At 41.3% G+C, this 27,120-nt stretch overlaps 1 protein-coding gene across 6 annotated transcripts in view; it reads left to right on the top strand.

Annotated features, from left to right (window-relative positions):
* tbc1d22a (TBC1 domain family, member 22a) overlaps positions 1-27,120 on the top strand; it is a 414,172-nt gene that overhangs the window by 323,635 nt on the left and 63,417 nt on the right. For 5 of the 6 annotated variants that reach the window (XM_087999542.1, XM_043713709.2, XM_043713711.2 and 2 more), the window contains one exon: positions 9,107-9,202. The exons of the other annotated variant lie outside the window; for it this stretch is intronic. In XM_087999542.1, coding sequence (XP_087855668.1) covers positions 9,107-9,202 — 96 coding nt within the window. The remainder of the gene's footprint in view (positions 1-9,106; positions 9,203-27,120) is intronic. 6 annotated transcript variants of the gene reach the window in all.

Genomic DNA, 27,120 nt, shown 5'->3' with positions numbered 1-27,120 from the left:
GAAGTTTAATTTAGATAAATGCCAGGTGCTGCATTTTGGGAAACCAAATCTTAGCAGGACTTATACTCTTAATGGTATGGTCCTAGGGAGTGTTGCTGAACAAAGAGACCTTGGAGCGCAGGTTCATAGCCCCTTGAAAGTGGAGTTGCACGTAGATAGGATAGTGAAGAAGGCGTTTGGTATGCTTTCCTTTATTGGTCAGAGCATTGAGTGTTGGGCTTGGAAGGTCATGTTGCGGCTGTACAGGACATTGGTTAAGCCACTTTTGGAATATTGCATGCAGTTCTAGTCTCCTTCCTATCGGAAGGATGCTGTGTAACTTGAAAGGGTTCAGAAAAGATTTACAGTTGGAGGATTTGAGCTATCGGGAGAGGGTGATCAGGCTGGGGCTGTTTTCCCTGGAGCATCGGAGGCTGAGGGGTGACCATATAGAGGTTTATAAAATCATGAGGGGCATGGATAGGATAAATAGACAAAGTATTTTCTTTGGGGTGTGGGAGTCCAGAACTAGAGGGCATAGGTTTAGGGTGAGAGGGGATAGATTTAAAAGATACCTAAGGGGGCAACTTTTTTCCACGCAGAGCGTGGTATGTGTATGGAATGAGTTGCCAGAGGAAGTGGTGGAGGCTGGTACAATTGCAACATTTAAAAGGCATCTGGATGGGTATAGGAATAGGAAGGGTTTGGAGGGATATGGGCCGGGTGCTGGCAGGTGGGACTAGATTAGGTTGGGATATCTGGTCGGCATGGACACGTTGGACCGAAGGACCTGTTTCTGTACTATACATCTCTGACTGTAAGAAAAAGAGTATATAGACAGGGTAAGCAAAATTCTGAAAATAGCCAGTGCAAGGGTGAGTTAAATTGTCTCTCTCAGAATTTTTATTTTAGTTTTTACACTGGTGGCATGCTGTTGTCTATAGGGTAACAGATTCAACAGTTGTTCAGGTACACCTATGTCATCTTGTTTGAGTTATTTCTTTTAATTTTCTTGTTTGTCTGTTTTTAAACGCAGAGAGGATAGGTGGATGATTTCCGTGAGTGACAATTTCTCTGAATCTTGTTCCACTCTGGCACTTAACAGCTTTTAACACTGCAGCTCAATAAATCAGTGGGCTCTCCTCAGGTAAAATTTCCTAACTCAAAGACTCTGTCACTCAGTCTTCAAATTCTTTCCTCTCACCACTTCAAACAGCAACTTGGCATTGCACAATTTAAAAGTATGGACCAATTCAGATTTGAGTTGCAACAATAGTTGTTCAGTCAGAGTGATCGACAGCCCTGATGTCTGTGGCATAGAAATTGTTGGAGTCTAAATCAAAACCAGCATAACTGATCACCTCAAACTTCCAGTTTTTTGATAAGGTGACAAAGGTGGTGGACAGAGGAAAGTTGTTGGATGTTATTTATGTGGACTTACAGAAGGCTTTGATGAAGTCCCACACATGAGACTGTTAGCTAAGATAGAAGCCCACAGATTCTGAATGAATTATTGACATGGATACCAAATTGGTTGAGGAGCAGGAAAAGGGAGTTGGAATAAGAAATAAAATGGCAGGATATGACTAGTGATATCTCGCTGGGATCCATGTTCAGGCCTCAATTATTCACAATATTCATTAGCAACTTGGATAATGTCATAAAAAGTCAAATATCCAGATTTCCTGATACATCAGATTGGGTAGCATTGTCAACAGTGTTGATGATAGCATAAAATTACAACAGGATATTGAAAAATTAAGTGAATGGACTGACAGATTTTAATGTAAGCAAATGTGAAGTTATCCATTTTGAACATAAAGAGGGTAGATCAGTCTATTTTCTTTAGAAGGCATAAGGTTAAATATGGTCAACGTTCATTGAGATTTGGGGATCAGGTGCATAGCTCTTTAAAATGCCATGGACAAGTGAAGACGATATTCAGTGTTGAAACTTTATTGCTGGAACAGCACAGCAGGTCAGGCAGCATCTAGGGAACAGAAGATTCGACGTTTCGGGCACATGCCCTTCTTCAGGAATGAGCAGAGAGTGTTCAGCAGGAGAAGATAAAAGGTAGGGAGGAGGGACTTGGAGGAGGGGCGTTGGAAATGTGATAGGTGGAAAGAGGTCAAGGTGAGGGTGATAGGTCGGAGTAGGGTGGAGGCGGAGAGGTCAAGAAGAAGACTGCAGGTCAGGAAGGCGGTGCCGGGCTGGAGGGATTCGGCTGAGACAAGATGGGGGGAGGGGGGATGAAGAAACTGGTGAAGTCCAAGTTCATCCCCTGTGGTTGGAGGGTTCCCAGTCGGAAGATAAGACGCTCCTCCTCCGACCGTCGCGTTGTTGTGGTTTGGCGGTGGATGAGTCCAATGACCTGCATATCCTCGGTGGAGTGGGAGGGGGAGTTGAAATGCTGTGCTACAGGGTGATTGGGTTGGTTCGTCCGGGTGGCCCAGAGGTGCTCTCTGAATCGCTCCGCAAGTAGGCGGCCTGTCTCCCCAATATAGAGGAGGCCACACCGGCTGCAGCGGATGCAGTAGATAATGTGGGTGGAGGTGCAGGTGAATCTGTGGCGGATATGGAAGTTTCCTTTGGGGCCTTGGAGAGAAGTGAGGGGGGAGGTGTGGGCGCAAGTGTTGCACCTCCTGCGGTTGCAAGGGAAGGTGCCGGGAGTGGAGGTTGGGTTGGTGGGCGGTATGGATCTGACAAGGGAGTCGCGGAGGGAGTGGTCTCTACGGAAAGCTGATAGAGGAGGGGAGGGAAATATATCCTTGGTGGTGGGGTCCGTTTGGAGGTGGCGGAAGTGACGGCGGATGATGCGCTGTACATGGAGATTGGTGGGGTGGTAGGTGAGGACCAGTGGGGTTCTGTCCTGGTGGCGGTTGGAGGGGCGGGGCTCAAGGGCGGAGGAGCGGGAAGTGGAGGAGATGCGGTGGAGGGCATCGTCGATCACGTCGGGGGGGAAATTGCGGTCCTTGAAGAAGGAGGCCGTCTGTGTTGTGCGTATTTTGAACTGGTCCTCCTGGGAGCAGATGCGGCGGAGACGAAGGAATTGGGAGAATGGGATGGCGTTTTTACAGGGGGCGGGGTGGGAGGAGGTGTAGTCCAGGTAGCTGTGGGAGTCGGTCGGTTTGTAGTAGATGTCCGTGTTGATTCGGTCGTCTGAGATAGAAACAGAAAGGTCTAGGAAGGGGAGGGAGGAGTCCGAGACTGTCCAGGTGAATTTGAGGTCGGGGTGGAAGGTGTTAGTGTAGTGGATGAACTGTTGTCGGGGTGGAAGGTGTTAGTGTAGTGGATGAACTGTTGTCGGGGTGGAAGGTGTTAGTGTAGTGTGTCGGGGTGGAAGGTGTTAGTGTAGTGTGTCGGGGTGGAAGGTGTTACCCCCGACGTGATCGACGATGCCCTCCACCGCATCTCCTCCACTTCCCGCTCCTCCGCCCTTGAGCCCCGCCCCTCCAACCGCCACCAGGACAGAACCCCACTGGTCCTCACCTACCACCCCACCAATCTCCATGTACAGCGCATCATCCGCCGTCACTTCCGCCACCTCCAAACGGACCCCACCACCAAGGATATATTTCCCTCCCCTCCTCTATCAGCTTTCCGTAGAGACCACTCCCTCCGCGACTCCCTTGTCAGATCCATACCCCCCACCAACCCAACCTCCACTCCCGGCACCTTCCCTTGCAACCGCAGGAGGTGCAACACTTGCGCCCACACCTCCCCCCTCACTTCTCTCCAAGGCCCCAAAGGAAACTTCCATATCCGCCACAGATTCACCTGCACCTCCACCCACATTATCTACTGCATCCGCTGCAGCCGGTGTGGCCTCCTCTATATTGGGGAGACAGGCCGCCTACTTGCGGAGTGATTCAGAGAGCACCTCTGGGCCACCCGGACGAACCAACCCAATCACCCTGTAGCACAGCATTTCAACTCCCCCTCCCACTCCACCGAGGATATGCAGGTCATTGGACTCATCCACCGCCAAACCACAACAACGCGACGGTCGGAGGAGGAGCGTCTTATCTTCCGACTGGGAACGCTCCAACCACAGGGGATGAACTTGGACTTCACCAGTTTCTTCATCCCCCCTCCCCCCACCTTGTCTCAGCCGAATCCCTCCAGCCCGGCACCGCCTTCCTGACCTGCAGTCTTCTTCTTGACCTCTCCGCCTCCACCCTACTCCGACCTATCACCCTCACCTTGACCTCTTTCCACCTATCACATTTCCAACGCCCCTCCTCCAAGTCCCTCCTCCCTACCTTTTATCTTCTCCTGCTGAACACTCTCTGCTCATTCCTGAAGAAGGGCATGTGCCCGAAACGTCGAATCTTCTGTTCCCTAGATGCTGCCTGACCTGCTGTGCTGTTCCAGCAATAAAGTTTCAACTTTGATCTCCAGCGTCTGCAGACCTCACTTTCTCCAAGACGATATTCAAGAAGGCTAATGGAATCCTGGCATTCATATCTGTATGGCTGGAGTTTGAGGATGCTGACATTATGCTGCAGGTATATAAAGCCTTACTTTGACCTCTTAGAGTGTAATGAGCAGTTTGGCATGACACCTAAAGAAGGAGCAACTTCTGGAGCAGCTTCAAAACAGGTTTACATGGATGATACTTGGACTTCAGGGATTAAGTTGTGAGGAGAGATTAGATAAATTAAGCCTTTATCCTGTAGAATTTTGACGGTTAAGTGGTGATCTAATCGTGGTTTTCAGAATATTAACAAGGAAAGATATGATAAATAAACAAAGAAGTATAAGGATAGACAGGTTATGCTGCAGGTTTGTACAATTTTAATTAGACCACACTTGGAATATTGCATATAGTTCTGGTCACACACTACCAGAAGGATGTGAATGCTTTGGAGAGGGTTGAGAAAATGTTAAGGAGGATGTTGCTGGTATGAGAGATTTTAGCAATGAAGAAAGGTTGGATAGACTGGGTTTGTTTTCATTGGAATGCAGGAGGTTGAGGAGTCACCTCACAGAAGTTTATTAGATTGTGAATGACGTAGATAGAGTGGGAAGTATGAGGCTTTTTCCCAGGGTGGAGGGGTCAGTTACTAGGGGACACAGGTTCAAGGTGCGAGGGGGAAGTTTAAAAGAGATGTGCAAGACCGGTTTTTCACGCGGAGGGGTGAGTTGTCTGGAACACCATGCCAGAGGAGTTGGTGGAACCAGACACAATAGAAGCATTCAAGAAGTACCTGGACGAATATGTGAATAGGATATGGATCCCGTAAGTGAAGGCAGTTTTAGTATGGAAGGGCAAAATGTGTTGCCGCAGACTTGGAGGGCAAAAGGCCCTATTCCTGTGCTGCATTGCTTTTTGTTCCAGGGTGTCTATATAAACTTCAGTAAGGTATTCAACAAGGTTCCTTTTGGGAGATCGGTTAGCAAGGTTAGATCTCATGGAATACAGGGAGGACTAGCCATTTGGATACAGAACTGGTTGAAAGGTAGAAGACAGAGGGTGGTGGTGGAGGGTTGATTTTCAGACTGGAGGCCTGTGACCAGTGATGTGTCACAAGGATCGGTGCTGGGTCCACTACATTTCATCATTTATACAAATGATTTAGATGTGAGCATAAGAGGTATAGTTAGTAAAATTGCAGATGACACCAAAATTGGAGAAAGTTATCTCGGATTACAACAAGATCTTGATCAGATTGTATTCATTGGAGTTTAGAAGATTAAGGAGAGATCTAATAGAAACTTACAAGATATTACATGGCTTGGAAAGGGTGGACGCTAGGAAATTGTTTCCGTTAGGCGAGGAGACTAGGACCCGTGGACACAGCCTTAGAATTAGAGGGGGTAAATTCAGAACAGAAATGCGGAGACCTTTCTTCAGCCAGAGAGTGGTGGGCCTGTGCAATTCATTGCCGCAGAGTGCAGTGGAGGCCGGGACGCTAAATATCTTCAAGGCACACATTGATAAATTCTTGATGTCACAAGGAATTAAGGGCTACGGGGAGAATGCGGGTAAGTGGAGTTGAAATGCCCATCAGCCATGATTGAATGGCGGAGTGGACTCGATGGGCCGAATGGCCTTACTTCCGCTCCTATGTCTTATGGTCTTATAGATGGTCCAATGGGCTGAGGAGTGGCAGATGGAGTTTAATTTAGATAAATGCAAGGTGCTGAATTTTGGGAAAGTAAATCTTAGCAGGAGTTATACATTTAATGGTAAGGTCCTTGGGGAGTTGCTGAACAAAGAGAGCTTGGAGTGCAGCTTCTTGAAAGTAGAGTCGCAGGTAGACAGAATAGCGAAAAAGGCATTTGGTATGCTTTTTTCTATTGGTCAGAGTATTGAGTACAGGAGTTGGGAAATCATGTTGCGGCTGTACAGAACATTGATTTGGCCACTTTTGGAATATTACGTGCAATTCAAGTCTCCCTCCGATTGGAAGGATATTGTGAAACTTGAAAGAGTTCAGAAAAAGATTTTCTTGGATGTTGCTAGGGTTGGAGGATTTGAGCTATAGGGAGAGGCTGAATCGGCTGAGGCTGTTTTCTCTAGAGCGTTGGAGGCTGAGGGGTGACCTTGTAGAGGCTTATAAAATCATGAGGGGCATGAATAGGATAAATAGGCAAAGGCTTTTCCCTGGGGTTGGGGAGTCCAGAACTAGAGGGCAAAGGTTTAGAGTGAGAGGGGAAAGATATAAAAGAGACCTAATGGGCAACGTTTTCACGCAGAGGATGGTGCGTCTATGGAATGAGCTGCCAGAGGAAGTGGTGGAGGCTGGTATAATTGCAACATTTAAAAGGCATCTGGATGAGTATATGAACAGGAAGAGTTTAGAGGGATATAGGCCGGGTGCTGGCAGGTGGGACGAGATTGGGTTGGAATATCTGGTTGGCATGGAGAGTTGGACCGAAGGGTCTGTTCCCATGCTGTACATCTCCAAGACTCTATGACTCTAAATAAAGATAGATTGTTTCCACTGGTTGAAGGTTCTAGAACTGGGGTAACAGTCTAAGAATTACAGCTTAGCCATTCAGGATACATGATAAAAAGCACTTCTACACACTGTAGTGGAATTTTTAGAATGTTATTATTCAAATGGAAATTGATGCTAACTGAATTATTAAATTAAATCAAATGTAAACAATTTTTTATCAAGTATAATTACAACATACTTGGCATCTGGCTGGGTATATGAACAGCAAGGCTTTAGAGAGATATGGGCCAAATGCTGACAAATGGACTAGATTTATTTAGATTATCTGGTTGGCATGGATGATTTGAACCATTTCTCTGTGACTGTAAGTGAGCTTATCAAGATATGTGGGCACAAGGCAGGCATATGAAGTTAAGCCACACATCAGCCATGATCTTATTAAATGGCGAAGCAGTCTCGAGACGTTAAATGGCTGACTGCTGTTCCTAAAAGGCACTTCGGTCCATGACATCCACGTTGGTCGAAAACAACTACCAAACTATACTAATCCCACTTTCCAGCACTTGGTCCTTGGCTTTGTATGCTTTTGGCATGGCAAATGCACTTGTAAATACTGTACTACCTAAATGTAATGACAGTTTCTGCCTCCACCCTCCTTACAGGTAGTGAGTTCCAGATTCTCACCAACCTCTGGTTTTTAAGGTTTTTCCTCAAACCTCCTCTAAACTCCTGCCCTTTAGCTTAAATCTGTGCCCCTTGATCTTTGATCCTCCATCAATGGGGAAATATCTTTATGTCTACCCTATCAATGCCCCTGATAATTATGTACATATCAGTCATGTCCCTTCTGAATCTCCTCTGCTCGCAGGAAACCAACCACAATCTGTCCAATATTTCTTCAATCTCTCTAGCCTAGGCAACACCTTGGTATATTATCTTAGCTTTTCAACCCTGCAATCATCAGTATCTCAGTTCTGCCAGTGTGACATTTTAGGATGATCCTTAAAATGCATTGTGTTCTAAGAGGCCATTTTACTTGGTGTTGGAGAGTTCTATGCTAAAAGATTATTTTAAGTCAGTGTGCATGTCTTTTGTTGTAACTTTGGATATGATTACCACTTGTACAGTTTTCTTCAGTCAAACAAAGAGATCTCAAAGAATTCTGAAGCGAAATGACTTATTATAAGCTTGTACTATGTCTTGCTTATGATAGTTAACATAACTGAAAGCTCTTAGACCTCTTTATACCTTCCTCTTTGTTTTATTCAACTCTTAATATTTCTCTGACTTGCTTGTGTTATTTCAGTGGAAGTATCACCAGGGCAATTTTAATCCCATTTGAATTTTTGGTGAAGATCTGTGTATGCTTTGTAGATGCAGTATTTTCTGTTTGTGTTTGATGTAACTTGTACTTTGAAAATTTTTGGCTTCTAAGCTGAGAGAAATAGCTGGAGGATTGTTATGTAAGTAGCTTGTATTAAACATTTGCACAAGTCACTCCGACATTTTAAATTAAATCAACTGCTATGTATAATATGATGGAATTCTGAAGCTCTAAAGCACACAGTTGATTTTATTTAAGGTTTAGGAGACAAGCTTTCAGAAAGAGATCCAGGAGGGTTTGAAACATAAAAAGACATTTGTGGATCTTGCTATGATTTTTTAAAAAAAAAATACCAGCACTATTACTTGTGCTCGGTAATAAAACTGCATCATCCACCTCTGTAATTAACAGAAATAAAATTAAAGAGACGTATGAAAGCAAGAGCTGTGTGGTTCTAAAACTGAAGCTCAGAAACAGTTGAGTTTACTGAAGCATATTGGCTCACTTTTATCTATAGTTGAGGAAATATGTTGTTATTCTTGTCCTTAGATAATGAAATTCTTTTTAAAGCAAGTGCAAAAAGACTATCACAAAACCAGCAAAACGTGCTACAATTTTGTGGAATTTATTTCAAGCAAGTTACACCTAAGATCAATTTTCTTAGCTGCTAAGCATGGTGTTATTTCCAAATACCAATTACCCACTTTTTTGGCATTAGGTACAAGAAATCAGGCAGAAGCACAACTTAAAGATAAGGACCATTTCAATCATTTAAATTTATGTTTTTTTTTTAATTCTTCAATGAAATCCAATGTTAAAAGACAGCAAATACGCATGGAGAAAGGTCACGCAAATTGCTTTTAACCAGACACAAATAATTTGATTTGTGTTACAGTCTGAACCAGAAGGATTCTCACATTTCCACTTGTATGTTTGTGCTGCCTTCCTTGTCAAATGGAGAAAAGAAATATTGGAAGAAAAAGACTTTCAGGTAAGAATGCACTTTTTCTTGTATGATTAACATGCTGTGAGATGAATTAGAATTGTTTATAGTGGAGGTTTTGAGTTGTTGTGTACAAGAATGGAAACTTAAGATTTTTGTTATCAATGAGAATTATCAAGTGGTGGGTTCAAACCATCCTATTTAACTGTGGATTCAGTAAGATCTGGAAAGCTACCCTGAAAAGCTTTGAAGTAACAGTGAGGGGGCTGAGGCAACCTACCTCTTTTTTTCTGGAGCCTAATTTGATTGACTGCAGGATTTGTCCAGAGGTAACGTTGTTAAGGGAAGTTGCTGATAATAGGTTTGCCTCTGCTGTGAGGGATCTGTCCTTCACAGCCTCTTCCCTCTGTGTATCTTGCTCTGTTGTTTTTGCATTCCACCTTGGCCCTAATCTTTCTCTGCTGTACTTTGTAGCAGAACTACTTCTCGGCCCTTCAGTGCTTGCAACCCATCTCATCTCCTTGATCTTTCATCCTATGCATAAGGCTTTTCATCTTTGGGGGGCACCCCCCTAGTATTTATACACATGATCATTCAGTCAAGATGTCTAACTCCAGTCATGGGCTCCTCTCGTCTTCTGAGGAGGATGTGTTGAGTCTCTTCCTGCAACCTGGCTGTCAGTCATTAGGGGGCATAGCTTTAAATTAAGGGGGGGTAGATATAGGACTGATGTTAGGGGTAGGTTCTTCACTCAGCGAGTCGTTAGTTCATGGAATGCCCTGCCAGTAACAGTGGTGGACTCTCCCTCTTTATGGGCATTTAAGAGGGCATTGGATAGGTATATGGAGGATAGTGGGTTAGTGTAGTTTAGGTGGGCTTGGATCGGCGCAACATCGAGGGCCCAAGGGCCTGTACTGCGCTGTATTCTTCTATGTTCTATGTTCTATGTTCTAATGCCAAATAACTTGTATTTCCACTGGACATAATTACCATTGCTCCAGACTCTCTGATTCCACAAAGAAATTCTCATGTTTTTCATTTCTGTTGACATAACAATAGACATCTTGGTTTGAGCAAGAGATCCAGAGATGGTCATCCACTGTTCAAGGGTTATGTAATTTTGACCTCATTGAATGAACACTTTAGAACTGTGATATCCCAGATCTATTCGAATTTCACTTAATTCAGGTTACATGTTAGCTGTATCAATTTAACGTGTAGTTGAGCATTTAAATAACTCTTTTGCCACATGAAGTATCAACTAAGCTTTCACAACGCCTTTACATTGTGACATAACCTTCTGTATTTCTGTGTTTTACTCTGGTTTTCTTGCTTTAGGCTGTACACAATTTATTCCACATGGAAAATTCATTTTTAGAATAATTGAATAAACACCCACCCCATTCTGTCTGCATTTCACATAACAATGAGTTCATTTTGTACACATCGTGTTGCTATAGAAATTAATTTGAGTTACATATGCTCCTCCGGTAGATACAACAAAGACTCCTCTGAAAACAGAATAAAGTTCCGCTGACCAGTCACTTGCCTGCCTTTTCTCCACAGCCCGGAGTTGTAGAGAGAAAAGCGGCACATTCTTCCTTGACCACTAATCAAAGATTTGCTTTACCCTGACTAGCTGCTTTTTTAATCATGGATTCTGCCTTTGGAGGATCAATGAGAGCAGGAAAGTCTTATGGTTGTAGCAGCTCCTCTCCAATTCTGTCTTCCCTATGTTCCTGCTCCTCCAATCGCAACTGTGCATTATTTTCCCACAGTCCCTGATGTTTGTGTTTCAACGAGAGTCATACATTCATAGAGATGTACAGCAAGGAAACAGACCCTTCGGTCCAACTCGTCCAGGCCGACTAGATATCCAAACCCAATCTAGTCCCACTTGCAAGCAACCGGCCCATATCCCTCCAAACCCTTCCTATTCATATACCCATCCAAATGCCTTTTAAAAGTTGCAATTGTACTAGCCTCCAGCAATTCCTCTGACAACCCATGCCACACACGTGCCACCCTCTGCGTGAAAAAAGTTGCCCCTTAGATCTCTTTTATATCTCTCCCCCTCATCCTAAATCATGCCCTGTAGTTCTGGACTCCCCCACGCTAGAGAAAATACTTTGTCTATTTATCCTATCCATGCCCCTCATGATTTTATCGACCTCCATAAGGTCACCCCTCAACCTTTGACACTCCAGGGAAAACAGCCCCAGCCTATTCAACCTCTTCCTATAGTTCAACTACTCCAACTCTGGCAACATCTTTGTAAACCTTTTCTGAACCCTTTCAAGCTTCACAACATCTTTCCGATAGGAAGGAGACTAGAATTGCACTCAATATTCCAAAAGTGGCCGAACCAATGTCCTGTACAGTCACAACATGACCTCTCAACTCCTGTACTCAATACTCTGACCAGTAAAAGAAAGCTTACCAAACACCTTCTTCACTATCCTATCTACCTTCAACTTCACTTTCAAGGAGCTATGAATCTGCACTCCAAGGTCTCTTTGTTCAGCAGGACGCAACCATTAAGTGTATAAGTCCTGCTAAGATTTGCTTTTCCAAAATGTAGCACCTCGCATTTATCGAAACTAAACTCCATCTGTCACTTCTCAGCCCTCTGGCCCATCTGATCAAGATCCTGTTGTAATTCGTGGTAATCTTCTTCGTTATCCATGACACTTCCAATTTTGGTGTCATCTGCAAACATACTAACTATACCTCTTATGCTCACATCCAAATCATTTACATAAATGATGAAAAGTAGTGGACCCTTCAGAATCTCAACCTTTTCTCTTCCTATGCCATTGATTCCAATGTTTACAATGACCTCTTGCTGGGCCCTCTTCCCCCTTAAAACATTCTGCACCCTTTCTTGAGATATCTTTGATCCTGGCACCAGGGAGGCAACACACCATTCTGATTGTTTGCTGCTGGCCACAGAGGGTCCCCTACACAATCGATCTCTTAGAATCCAGTGTACCCTTCATTGCATTAGAGCCACTCTCACTACCGGAAACTTGGCTGTTCATGCTTCGTTCCCCGAGAATCCGTCACCCCCTACATTTTCCAAAACAGCATATTTGTTTGAAATGGAGATAGCCACTGAAGACTCTTGCAATACCTGCCGACCTCCCTTACCTTTCCTGGAGTTAACCCATCTATGTGACTGTATCTGTGACTTTTTTCCCTTCCTCTCACTGCCTCCCCTCACACTCCCTTGCTCTTGTAAATTCCTCATTACCTCGCACTGTCACTCCAGCCGATCCATTCGATCTGATAGGATTATCAATCAATGGCATTTATTGCAGATATAATCCTCAGTAAAATGTAAACTCTCCAGACACCCCCTCATCTGCCAAGAAGAGCATATCACTCTACTAAGGGTAATTTTTGCGTCTTCCAATCTGCAGACCCAGAAAATAGCACTGTCTTATTCCTCTACAAAACACTGCTCCAGGCTAACTTAATACTTATGGCTTATTTTTTTTAGTTAATCAATTATCTCACTAAACCATATAATCAAGAAAGAACCCACTCTGCTCACTACTGCAAACTAACAGCAAGGCCACACTTCAAAATATTTACTTCTTTGTTTCTGTGCTATGACCTCTCCCAAAACAGGTTCCTCCAGGAAAAGTTGTGAATTTCACTGTTTGTTAATTTTCCCAGGCGCACTCAGATGTCTTACGATACACGAATTCAAACAGTAAAAGCAGTAACTGCGCAGGTTCACTGCCGTATCAGGGAGCAGTGTTGGTTTCTCTCTCTCTCTCTCTCTTTCTCTCCGTCTGCCTTTTAAAACTGCTGTTGTTTTGACTTATTTTTTCCAAAGTTCCAAAACAATGCAACAGGAAATAAAACAGTAATTGCTGCTCCTGGAATTTGAGGAAATCACCTCCAACACCAAATATACCTCAAAAAAGGAGCAGCCTGTTACTGCCAGAAATTTTCCCGTGCTCCATTTTGGATTACCCAGAATCCATCTGATTGTTCAGCCTAGTTTAAATTAAGGAGCAATTGGAGATTGAAACTAATTATGTTCAGTATTTTTTTACTTATTGCCCCTGTTTTGAATTTTAACAAGCAGTTTGTTTTTTAGCTTTTGATCACAAATTCTGTGGCTTCTGTGTATTTAGAGCAGTGCTATCACTGTTAATGTTAGCAGTAGTAATGTTTGTGCCATCAAAGGTGGAATTTCCAGATATTTTCCTGAACAAAAGCTGACTTTTCACTGTATTCAATGCACACGAACAATAATGAAATAAATTGATCATACAAAGACAGGTTTTCTTCCAAGCTGCCAAGTGCACTAACTACAAATACTTGGAAAGTTTTGTTTGTACCATCCCAATGAGGTTTTTTTTTTAATTCAGTATGCTTGAATTACATATTTAAGTATTTATACTCCAAAATCCCTTTCAGCCACAATGGCTAACTTGCAAATTGGTCCACTTGCATTGAATTAAATATGTGAATAGAGAAGTCATACTTGCTTGACAACTGCAATTACATTCTTTGAGCCCGAATAAGAAAACGTGAGAAAGTAATTGCAAAATTAACTTGCTCATTCAAGTGAATAACTTTTAAATTAACAATAAATGTTAGATCATGATAGCTTACCGTCTTTGCCTTGTGTTGTCATTACCAAAATTGCAACAGTAACAGCTCTTGAAAGCTCACATTAATGACAATGATTAGAAGGAAGCCTACTTAATACTAGCTTTCAAAATGTTGTGTTAAAACCCATTCCATTTACTATCATGTGTAAATGGGAAACTGAGACCAGTCCCACATGAAAGTAAAATATCAGGTTATAATTTTCATCTGTTGCTATGAGGTTATATTATAGAGCTTGCCTTTCTTCCTATACTACAATTATGGTTAGTTACTTCGTAATGACTGTACATCATGTCTTTAATGGTGAAAGAGGTTTTCAGTATAGAATAAAAGGTTTCTTATTAAGTAGCCTTCGATCACATTTTTGTTGTGTACAATGTTTTTGTTACGTCTTTAAAGGTATAGAAATGAAATTACTTACCAGCCTAATGTTCATGATCAAAAATGAAACGTTGCAATACATGCTGACTCACATTGAATGTAACTCATTGATCTCCATATGCTATTTTTGATAAAAAATATTTTATCAAATCTTTGCTTTGATCTGAAGCCTGGGAGAGGAAAATTGTAAATAGTTAGTAGTAAATAGCTTAAAGTTGCAGTATCCTGAGTCCTTCATAATAAAGCTGACTTGTACATAACGTGTTTGCAAAATCTGACTTGTTTAAAAGCTATTGTTACTCGGAATTACTAGGCAATGTGGATGCATCCAAAATTAACCATTCCTTTGTACATCCTGCAGAAATAGAACTTTATTGTGAGTATTTCAAATTTGTTACAATTTTTGGTGTAATTTTGAGCTTCTATGAAAATATGTAGACTGAAACTTTAAATTATGCATTTTACCAATAATTGGAGATGACCCCCTTTTTGCAAAATGGTACTCCAGAGAAGTGCACTCATCACTAACTGAAAAATTGCAAATAAAAGGTTAGATTCTTCTGCAATCTGATGACATCTAATGGATCTGGAATCAAATATGACTCAGTTGTGTCAATATATTTTCACATGATTAAACTGCTAACAGTTCCAGTGTGGAAAGAAAATGTCTAACTAATGAAATTGATGATATTGTTCTGAGGTTATGTTTAAGAAACAGTAGTTGGCAACGTAGAAAGAGTTTTGCCATGTATTTAATACTTTTATATTCCTTAGACTAATAGAACAAGTATCCAAACATTTTCAATTCACTTAAACCTGATGAGTGCCAAAACTAAAACAGAGAAGTTAAAAGTCTATAAAAAACACTTGGTTAGAATACTCTGATGTTTACAGTAGATATAACAGTCTAGTTATCAGTACTCACTGATAATAAAGAGTAATTTATTTTTGGTCTGTGCAATGTCTGTGTATTGATATTAGCAATTACTTGGCCCAGTAAATTCCAATTGCACCTTAAAACAGCCTTACTTCAGTAGTGGCCAATGTGTAAGGACAGTGTTAAAGTTGTAGCTTTTTGTTTATTCTGAAAAATTTTATGGATTTAAAGCCTTCAGTAAGAAACAAGCTGAAGTGTGTGATACCACTCACATTCTTTAGAGTAAGACTATGATTAAAATAAAATAAAACCTAATTTAGTGACATCTGTGGTTTATTTCAGTAACCAGCGTTGCCATATATTTGTTTTTGATTGATCTTTTATGGACAGGTTATGTCACATCTTCAGGGGAAATGGGTCTTGTACCCAGACATTCTAGCCCAATTGTTGGGATGTTACCACAGTTAATCGAGACGTTTGGCCCTGTAACATAAATTTTTAATAAAACTTTTTCCTGTCAAATTTCCTTGACAGCTGTGTATTGAACCCTGACCTTTTGGCCCGAAGGTGTCATAGATATTGGAATCTTTTGACTATTTTCTAGTATTGAGTAATCATGGAAGTTAATTAAAGAAGAGCTGTAAGAGAATAGAAGTCAATAAGTTGGCTCTCTTGTCCTTTCCTCATTGTTAACATGAAGCAAGTCGATAACTTGTCTGATAATTGATAAACACCTTACACTCATGGTGTTCAAGAGTTACTGGTTTGCAGGAAGGATTTGAAACAGATTTGTACAACTGTGTGGCACTGCCAAAGTTGGAGGAAGGCTACAGTTGCAGAGCAATGTATAAATTAGCTTGTTAAATTAGCAAAGGTATAATACATTTGGTTATTTTATTGTTATACAAATCCAAATTGTGCCAAATAACCCAAGTAAATCACAACTCCATAAATTTACTTCCCATGAATTATAGCAACTTGACAGTTCATATCTAGATTCACATCAGCAAATGATGGCTTGGATTGTGTTCCGAATGAGTAAAGTAGTGCATTTATGGAAGGATGCAGATAGCTGGTCCATGTCTCAGGATTTAGTTCTTCTCCTGGATGATGCTATTGTACAGCATTATAATTTTAGTTATGAGAATATTGGGTAAGTTGGTTCTTTATGGCCTGGTTTGTCAAACTGTATTCTTGTAAAGAACATAATATGTGGAAGAATGAAGGGTAATAAAATAAGTGGCAGAATTTATTCAATTTAACAAAAATGACTAAAAAGAAATCTTTATTGTACTAATTTGAGCAAAGGAAGTATGAACATTAATGACAAAATGTAGTGAACACTTAAGATTGATTCTAACCTGTGTATACTCTGTATAAAACTTAAACTCTGATAATTAGGATTACCGTGCGATAAATTTGATTAGATTAGATTAGATTAGATTACATTACAGTGTGGAAACAGGCCCTTCGGCCCAACAAGTCCACACCGACCCGCCGAAGCGTAACCCACCCATACCCCTACATTTACTCCTTACCTAACACTACGGGCAATTTAGCATGGCCAATTCACCTGACCTGCACATCTTTGGACTGTGGGAGGAAACCGGACCACCCGGAGGAAACCCACGCAGACACGGGGAGAACGTGCAAACTCCACACAGTCAGTCGCCTGAGGCAGGAATTGAACCTGGGTCTCAGGCGCTGTGAGGCAGCAGTGCTAACCACTGTGCCACCGTGCCGCCCACAAGTTCACAGAAAAACTGCAGTTAAACAGCAGACATGTTGTACTTTAGATGGTTGATACAGTTAAGACAGACTCAACCCATGCAAAATCTTACTAAAATTCTGTCTCCTTCACAAAGGTTCCAGTTCTTCACTTTTACATAATTAGCCTGAGAATGCTCTCAGTGCTTGTCCAGCTCTGACTGATTCAACGACTGTGCAATCTTGGTGATTCAATCTCCTCTCCTGAACTAAATTCTTTCAGGACTGTTGAGATGTCTGTCTAGCATATAATTGCTGACACAATTTTGGCTTTTATCAAACAGATAGTTTCATTAAACTGTTGCGTTTGTCAGAGTTCCAATTTTTCTCAGCTGTATCAAGCAAACACTGCTTATGGGCTTGCTTCACCCCCCTCTTACTTGTGCTGAACTGTCAGTGGCTCCTAGCTTTTTTTTTTTAACCTTAACCTTGTGAACAGTGGGTGCTATCATTCCCTGGGACTTCTCCTGAGTACCAACTGTCTGGAACCTGATAAATAGCAGCACTTGAGATTCCTGGCCGCTTCTGTTTCAGTTCTCTGCAATTTCCAAGCTGCAACTAATTTCTCTTGCAACAAGGCACAATTGACTTGAAACCAAAGAACCTTCTTCGGCTTCACCTGTCTCCATGCAACATACCATACTTTGAGCGATCCTTAATCTGACGTTTAGGTTACGTATCCCTCATTTACAGTTTTTTCTTTGGTCTGGTGAAATGAGTGGGTTTTATAGCCTGAGAGCATTTGCTGAATGTGTTTAACTAATTTAGCTTTAACTCCCAAGATAATCTCAATGGACTATCATTACTGCAAACAGTGTAGACACTGACATCAGTAAGCCCATTCTGATGTTTCTGATCCTGGCTTCCTTGCTGTAAGCCCCTTTAATCATAAATACTCTTTTAAATGTAATGAACTTATTTTACATTTATCGCGCATTCCACTGTCGAAGTTTCATTCCTAAAGCCAGAAATTATATGTGAAAACACATGAAGTAGATTTTCACAACAAGTAGCTAGCAATGTAAGTCAACTTCCATGAATTTAGATGCTGAAGAGTCCTGACTGAAAAAGGTATTCTACCTGCATGTGGAATATATCTCACAAAAGGCCTCTGTGTTTCGACTAGCTAATAATGTAGCCTCCAATTATAACCACGTAGTGCTTTGGCAGAAAGAGGGGTAGAGTTGCTGAGGGGAATTAATTCTTCTGTGTCTGGCTTTATGCATTCCTGTAAAGGCAATTAAGTGATATATTCAACTATTCTCACTTCCTATCACTGGTTGGGTTTCCAAAGGCTCAGAAAACGTGGCGGCCATACCTTGAAATTAAGATCAAATTTAAATTTTAGAAATAGTTCATCACCATTCTCCCAGTCTGTTTTTGTTCAAGCTGGAAGTGGCTTGATTGGGGACAGGTTTCTACATTTTTTTCTTTACTTTGGACACCAGCATCTCTTTCATCTCCCAAGGATTTAAAATTGCACCCACTGGAGTCACATTCCACATTCCTGTATAACCAAGATATACAGGTATATCTGCTCTTTGTCTCTTAAAAGAGTTGTTCTCTAGCAAATATCGGAATGAACTGTAACTTCTTCATTAAATACCATTAAAACCATGCTTCAAATGCTTTGCTTCTGACCTTGACTCTGTGAACTTTGCCATCTATTCCATTCGGCTGAGCCCAGAGGTGTCAATCCTGTCACTCTAGGCTCATTTTTTGTGCTCGAGCGGATTCATCACCAAGACTATTTCTTGTCACCTCTCAGCCATTGCCCACATCTGCCCTTCACTTCTCATTCCCTTTTATAATTTTTTTAACCTGTACCTTTATCAAACTTAATTTGACAAACACTTCTTTGCTGGCCTCCCTGCTTCAATCTAACACAAGCAGTAACCCATTGATGATGACATTGCTTATATCTTCTGCCCAACAACGTTTACTGCTTCACCTTCACCAAGCTTCTTCAGTTCCTCATGCCACAACAAATTGATTGAAGATCCACATCTTTATCTCACCTCCAATGTGCCCTCAACTAACAGTTCCTCATCATATACCATACTTGTCTGTACGCCTTCAATTCTTTCTCACTACTTGCTTACCTCTTTCAATTGCTTTAATCTTTAGTTTTCACTTTCTTTGACATGGATGTAAATTTCATGTGACACTTCAAACTGGTAACAGTACTGTCAATTGTTAAGTATTTACCATCTGAAAATTCTCTTTCAAAGGCAGTTCTCTTGAAATATGATTTTTGCTTACCCATGCTTATTTCTTTCCCATTTTTCCTTTTGCACATTATCCATTTTTGCCCACATCCCTCTGAAGTATGGAGACATCTCTTTGTGCAAAGACACAATGGAAATTATGTTTATCGATTCTATGGAAACCCTTACAGACTTTTGTGCATCTTTAGCCATGTAATGCAATTGAATAAATTGAGGAATATGTTTGCAAATATTGTCTTTTCCATATTATATTAACCCACATTTTTCAATGTGTCAAAAATTCAGAATGGAGCGTCGGAGGCTGAGGGGTGATCTTATAGAGGTTTACAAAATTATGAGGGGCATGGCTAGGATAAATAGACAAAGTCTTTTCCCTGGGGTCGGGGAGTCCAAAACTAGAGGGCATAGGTTTAGGGTGAGAGGGGAAATTCATAAAAGAGACCTAAGGGGCAACTTTTTCACGCAGAGGGTGGTACGTGTATGGAATGAGCTGCCAGAGGATGTGGTGGAGGCTGGTACAATTGCAACATTTAAGAGGCATTTGGATGGGTATATGAATAGGAAGGGTTTGGAGGGATATGGGCCGGGTGCTGGCAGGTGGGACAAGATTGGGTTGGGATATCTGGTCGGCATAGACAGGTTGGCCTGAAGGGTCTGTTTCCATGCTGTACATCTCTATGACTATATGATCCTCTGAGTGCAGTATGGTCATTTTAAGGCTGACACTTCATGAGTGAAGTTAAAAGTAATTAATATATCTTGAAAGTTACTGAAAACACATTCAGTTGTTTTGATGTTATTAGTATGCAATATTCTCCCAATCCGGTAACACAAGACACTGAGATATCTGTTTTCTTTACTATGTCCATCAAGGACATATTACTGTAAATTGCCTCTGATAACTATAGAATCCAATCTTCAGCAATTCAATGTTTAACTGAATGTCACTCCCTCAGCAGCGGATCATTGCTATTAAAGGTTATCTCTATTTATTTAAAGCCAAGTATTTTGTTCTCGGAAGCTGGACAGGTTTATGGAAAAAATTACAATGATTAGATCAAGAATGTTGTTTCTGCTAATGAAAATATTTTGAGCAAGCTATTTCAAAAAGCATACTTATGCATCTGTTATTTAAATGCTGAATTTTAAAAGATGGTTGTGTTTCAAGATGTTTGAATTTTTATGTGAAACGTGATGTCTTAAGATGTTCTGGAAAGGTTGATATTGAGGTCATACTAAACATTCTTACTCAGATATGGGCCCATGTGATTGATATCCATGTGAAAACCTCAAGCAGAAACTCACTGAAATAAGTTTTTAATACTTTAACACACAAACACACTAAGGGGCAAATGTCTTTGAAAATGCAGTGAAAGAGAAAGATATTACATCTTTGGAAATAGTATATTTATGAAAGTTTGTAGTTTATTCAAAAGGATGGGACAGAATAAATAGGATTTTTGGAGTTTTCAGAACCAAGGTGGTCCAAGGTTGTTCATTCTGACAAAAATCAGGTCTGAAAAACTTGGGGTGGATCAGCTTTTGAAGAACGCTGCAAGTTTTTACCGAGCAGAGCAGGGAGAAATTAGCTACTTGTATAGCTAGAGGTAACCTTGAACTTCAAATGTTCTACATCTGCCAGAACTGCAGACTTGTTGGTTGTCTGTTATGTGATATTTGATCGGTGTTGATTTTCATTTCTTACTGTAAAACTTTTAAAACATAAACTCTTGCAAGAATTGTAATAATATATAATTAGAAGTTGGAATGCCCATGCATAGTATATCATGCCTTTCAGATATTTTGCAGTTAAGGATTTTATACCTTAGAAGAAGGCATTTAGCATGCTTACCTTCATTGGTCAGACCATTGAGTATAGGAGTTGGGGCGTCACATATGTAAAGAAGATAGCTTTGGGTTAATTGAGAACTTCATTGCTAAATTTGCAAGCTATTGATGACATATAAACAAATCAAAAGAGGATTAATTGATTAGCATGTATTAATGATTAATGAAAAGGCTCTGTTGGCTCATAAGCATTAGTTTCATTACTTTCTGAGCTTCTAATATCTGAATTAATTTTAAATATCCAAGTTGGTTTGAGTCACCATCTGAAATTTTTCCAGTTGAAAATTTACCAAGAGTGTAGTGCAGATGTAGCTTGCTAAAGCATTAGTTTGGTTCACTGATAGCATTTCTTTGAGACAGAATGTTGTCTCCTCAAGTCCAATTTCCATACCCATGCACCTAATCTTGGTTAATATTTCAAACCATGCAATGTTATTTGAGTTGTTCAATACAAACTTATTCAGATGGATGTAAAAGATCCTATGGTGGTGTTTGCAGAAGTGAGAGTGATTTCTCCAGGAAAATACATGACTGCTACTGTGCATTTATGGGCTCTCAGTATTGCCTGCTGGCTTGCCTATAGATCATTTCAAAAGTCAATTGTTGGTTATGGCAATTATGGAAATGGAAAATTCTTTTCTTTCAAGAAACCTAAGCTCAAAAAAAAACTACTTTTGTAAACCTAGCCAAGATTTATTAAATTGTAGCTTCTTGAGTAATAATATTTTGGAGCGATCTCCTCTAGTGTTTGAACTATAATGGACATTTTAGCACTTTAATTTCAAGCTTCAGGTACTGTGTTGGGAATTACTAATCTTTCAGTCTCTCTACATGTCCTTCCAGTTGGCTGTAGTCCATGACAAGCATCTCAATTGTTAATTCTGGCTTCATCCACTGCCTCTGCTAGCTTGAGATGGCCCAATACACGCATGATGTTCATTTAAATGCCTTAGTCAACCTAAAGTGATTCCAAGTCTCGCCTGGTGCCAAATCATCACTTGTCCCAGAAGTGCACCCCACTTCCACAGTCTTTCACAGTTCAACATAGTCATCAACTATTGCAGAGATTAGCCATCCGACTGTATTTGCAGAAAATGGTATTCACAGTGAAAGGAGCTGCTCAGATTCTTTGCAAGCTTATGCAATTTTCATTCACTTGACCTTAGTGCTTGCTATTCTGAGTGCTTCCTGGTCTACATGCTCAAACACACAGGTTCTTGCCAGCACATCTCTTTTTGCACTTGAATGTTTGTTAACCTGAATATTTTCCAACTGGTCAAAATTTGAATGAAAGGAAGAGTGCCAAATAAAAAGATTAAGAGAGCACAGAAAGAGGAGCAAGCAAAAATTGAAAGAGAAATGAAAGACGAAGAGAAGAAAGATAGCAAAAAGTACAATAAACAGAATTGAGAGACAAAGAAAAATAATTGACAGAAGAAAAAGCAAAGCCTCTTGTGAATCTGTCATACCATTGTCTTTCTGTAATAGGATTTAATTGTAGAATCCCTGCAGTTTGAAACATCACCATGTGGCTCATTTGGGCCTGCACTGAGCCTCCAAAGAGGCTCCCACTCAGTCCCAGCCCCCCTAACCTGTCCCCATAATCCTGCATTTACCATGCGCACATACCACCAGGCTTGCACATTCCTGAGCAATTTGCAGAAATTTACATGGCCAATCCACCTAACTTGCACATCTTTAAACTGTGGAAGGAAACTGGAGCACCTGGAGGGAACCCATGCAGACTCGGGAAGAATGTGCACACTCCACACAAACACTCACCTGAGGGTGGAGTGGAATCGAATCACTTGAGTCATTTTTGCAGTTATTTATTATCACATGACTGTTGCTGTATTGAGCTGTGAGTGAAGTTGATTTGAAAGTATAGGACTGGACTTTCCGAGGAGACAGCTGCACGTTTTTGGTGGGAGTTTCGAGCCAAGATGCAGAACTTTCATTGCATTTCTTTTCTAATGCCGAGCTTTTGGGGGAAGACAAACCATGTCCTCATGTCATGGCTGTCATATTCTGAAGTATAAAGGTCCGTAATCTCAGAGAGCCTTTTTAACAGACGCTGTGAAACAGTAAGTGCATATGGCAAATGTAGGGTGCTAGGAGGATTGGAGATAGTTACCACCTGGTAGGATGCCACAGTATCAGGTAACAAGTGTCATATTAGCTGGGTAGGGCCAAGGATGTAAGGTGGCGAGGAGTCAAGTTAGTGATGCTGTGTTTAGGGAGATCTGGATGAGCTGGGGGAGGTTATGTGTCCGGGAGTGTCATGTCTGATGGTAGGGCTTGTAGGAAGGAGAGGAAGGCAGATCAAGTTGGAGCAGGGTTTTTGCTTTGATTGTTGGGTGGAGATTAGATTAGATTACTTACAGTGTGGAAACAGGCCCTTTGGCCCAACAAGTCCACACCGACCCGCCGAAGCGCAACCCACCCAGACCCATTCCCCTACATTTACCCCATCACCTAACACTACGGACAATTTAGCACAGCCAATTCACCTAACCTGCACATTTTTGGACTGTGGGAGGAAACCGGAGCACCCGGAGGAAACCCACGCAGACACAGGGAGAATGTGCAAACTCCACACAGACAGACGCCTGAGGCGGGAATTGAACCCAGGTCTCTGGCGCTATGAGGTAGCAGTGCTAACCACTGTGCCACCGTGCCGCCCACAGGATGGAGAGGTATCCTGGGTGGAGCTGGGGGGCTTTGGTGGTGGAATGGGGATTCCTTCTGGGTTGGGGAGAGGGATTTGGATTGGAGCAGATGTCGGGGTGTCAGGTCCAGCAGGTGTAAGGGGCCTGAGTGTAAGTGATGTAGTTTGGTGGTGGGGCAATGGGTCAGTTCAGTAATTGTTCAAGAGTTAGAATCTGTATTTAATAGCCTTAACCCTCCTGTGTTGCGGTGTACTTATTTTCAGCAGTAACCACCAAATTCATGGATGTACGCAGAAGCTTTTGGAGGGTTCCAGGTGTAGTGGAATTGCCCAGTTGAATCTTCAATCTCTTGAGCAATTCCTTCAGACTCAACTCTGATGGAATTCCACAGGGTGTCTATGTGGAGTTCCACACTATGCTGGAAAAACTATTCGACCAATGGAAAATCTAGGCCTGTGAAGTATTTTGCTTCAGTATTCACCTCTTGCACCACTTAAGGGTACAGTGCCCACACTTTGCCAGTGATAGCGTCCTCTATCATATTTGGTGTAATCTTGATTTAAAACTTCACAGTTATTACTGTGCCGAATCTTTATGCTTACTCATGATTTCTCAGTATTCTGGTGCGGAATCCCTGTTGTGCTCAATATCATGAAAAGCTTCCTGTGCCATTTGCAGTTGCTCGTCTTTTAGTCAAAGAATAAACTGATAGTTGTAGAGCCACTTGCCTCCCTTACATATTATGTAGTTGAGCTTATACGCTGAAGGTTGAGAAAAGATAACATGCTAGAAAAATTGGATCTCACATTTGCTTGTATTTTTCTTCATATGGGTATACAATAGTTTGCTTGATGATAGCGTTGAATAAATCTCAAATAATGAATCTTATTCTTTGTCATTTCTTAAGAGGTTTCTTAAGAGGTGAATTCAATTTAATTTTTCGACATGATCAGTTTTTTCTTTCCTAGCTACTTAAAATAATGGCATTATCTGACTGTCTACCTCCCTATCTATCTATCTGTAGTGCATAGAAACAGAGAAAGTAAGAGCAACAGTAAGTCATTTGGCCCTGCAAGCCTGCTCCACCATTCATTACGATCATGCCAATTGTTCCTGCTTTTCCCCCCAAGTCCTTTGATTTTCAGGTGCTGTATCCAAGTTCTTAAAATCACACAATGTTTTAGCTTTTGGCTTGCCGTGGTAGCGAATTCCACCGGCTCGCCACTCTGTGAGAAGAAATTTCTCCCCATCTCAGTCCTCGATCTATACTTAGACTGTGACTCCTGGTTCTGGACTCTGCCACCATTGGGAACATCCTGCAGACACCCCATCTAATCCAGTTAGAATTTTATTGGTTTATTTGAGATCCTCCCTCATTGTTCTGAGCTTCAATGAATATAATCCTAATTGATTCAACTGCTCCTCATACATCACTCCTGCCGTCCCAAGAATCAGTCTGGTAAACCTTTGCAAGAACATCCTTCTCAGATCAAAACTGCACACAGTATTCCACATCTTATCAAAGCCTTGGATAATTGCCGCAACATATCCCTGTTTCTGTATTTGAATCCTCTCACTATGAAAGCCAACATACTGTTAGTCTTGTGGACCAGCTGTTGCACCTGCATGCCTACCTTCAGTGACTAGTATGTGAGGACACTCAGGTGTCATTGCGCATGTCCCTCTCTCGAGTTGTAGCCATGCAGATAACAATACCTTCCTGTTTTTGTTCCTGAAGAGGATAATCTCACATTTATTCACGTTATTCTGCATTTGCCATGGATTTGCCCATTACTCAGTCTGTCCAAATCACACTGAATCATCTCTGCATTCTCCTCAAAGCTCACCTTCCCATCCAGCTTTGTGACATCTGCAAATTTAGATACAAAACTGGTTTGGTTATAGATGATAGGGAGTAGTGATGGAAAGGTTTTTTTCTGACTGGAGATATGTGACCAGGGATTATTGCTGAGTCCCCTGTTGCATGTAACATATATAAACATATATATATCCATATATATATAAAGATTTGAAGGAGAATGTTGATGATCTGATTAGTAAGTTTGTGAACAACAAGAAGGTTAGGGAAACTGTGGATAATGAAGAGGATTGCCAGAGGTTACAGTAGGATTTGGGTAGGCTGGAGACTTGGGCAGGGAGGTGACAGATGGAATTTAATCTGGCCAAATGTGTGTGATGCATTTTGGAAAGCCTAATGCAGGACGAAAGTATGCATTAAATGGCAGAACCTTTAGAAGCATTAATATACAGAGGGATCTAGGCATTCAGGTCCACAGTTCTCTGAAAGTGGCAACACTAGTGGATAATATAGGAAAGAAGATATGGCATGGTTGCTTTCACTGGTCAGGGCATGCAGTATAACAATTGGCAAGTCATATTGCAGTTTTTCAACTACCGTCTGTGTAAAAATGTACCTCTCGCATCTCCTTTAAATCTTCTACTTTATCTGAACCTGCATTCCCTAATAATTGACACATCTACCCTGGGAAAAAGACTCCAACTATTCATTCTATCCTTAGATTGCATTTGGAATATTGCACATCCTTCTCTTTGCCACACTACCAGAAAGATGTAGAGGCTTTGGAGCGTATACAGCAAAGGTTTATCAGGATATTGCTGGGATTGGACGATATTGTCTGAGGAGAGATTGGCCAAACTCCATTGGCTTTCACTTGAAAAGAGACTGGGGGGAGAGCTGACAGAGGATTACAAAATTGAGAGACATGGATAGAATGAATAGTTGGAGTATTTTTCCATGGGTAGAAGTGTCAATTATTAGGGAATGTAGGTTTTAAGCAAAAGTAGGAGGTTTAAAGGAGATGTGTCACAAAGCTGTTTTTTTTTCTAAAAGTGGTTCCTCCTCTTGAGGGTACTGTGTCCTTGTTTTTTCAGAGGGGTCGTAAACCACTCAGGCTCCAAATTGATTGGTTTGGTCCAGAGATGAAAGGCCTTTTTGATTATACATAAACAGATAAGACTTTAGGCCAAAGCTTTTATGTTTTTAAAGGAACCTGTGTAAGTCAAGGGGGCGTGGCCAGCTCTCCAGCTGAGCAGTTCAGTTCAGAACTTTAGTTCGGAGTTCAGCAGTGGGCTGTGTGGAAACAGGCTGCTAGACTCTCTCTCCTTCTGCCCTTCTAACCTCGACCTGTAAGCCTCTGTTTCATCATGCCTAGATCCCTCTGTATATTAATGCTTCTGTGTTGAGGGGGTTTGTTTGTTGGGACCATTGTGGATATTCGGAACAGCATAATTAAGCCCAGTTTGGGATAGTCTGAGTTCTGGGTATACTGCATTCTGTTCTTTGTGATTCATTCTGTAATTTTGTGAATAAATTTTTGTCTGTTTTAAAATCTGGTAGTCAACCTAGCTAACTTACTCTGGTTAATTTTCACTATATATTTACTGAAATAAGTTGCAAAGTTTATGGACTGGGCTGCCTGCTTAAGAAGTTTTTGAGTGGCTTAGCCTAGTCCATAACATGTGAGAGGCATATTTTTACACAGACAGTATTAAGTGCCTGGGATGTGCTACCAGAGGAGATGGTGA

Source organism: Chiloscyllium plagiosum, unplaced genomic scaffold (assembly GCF_037043375.1).
Source record: "Chiloscyllium plagiosum isolate Xiang-an unplaced genomic scaffold, Cpla_swu_hap1 HiC_scaffold_23, whole genome shotgun sequence".
Lineage (NCBI taxonomy): Eukaryota > Metazoa > Chordata > Chondrichthyes > Orectolobiformes > Hemiscylliidae > Chiloscyllium > Chiloscyllium plagiosum.
This window is presented reverse-complemented; position numbering and strand designations above follow the sequence as displayed.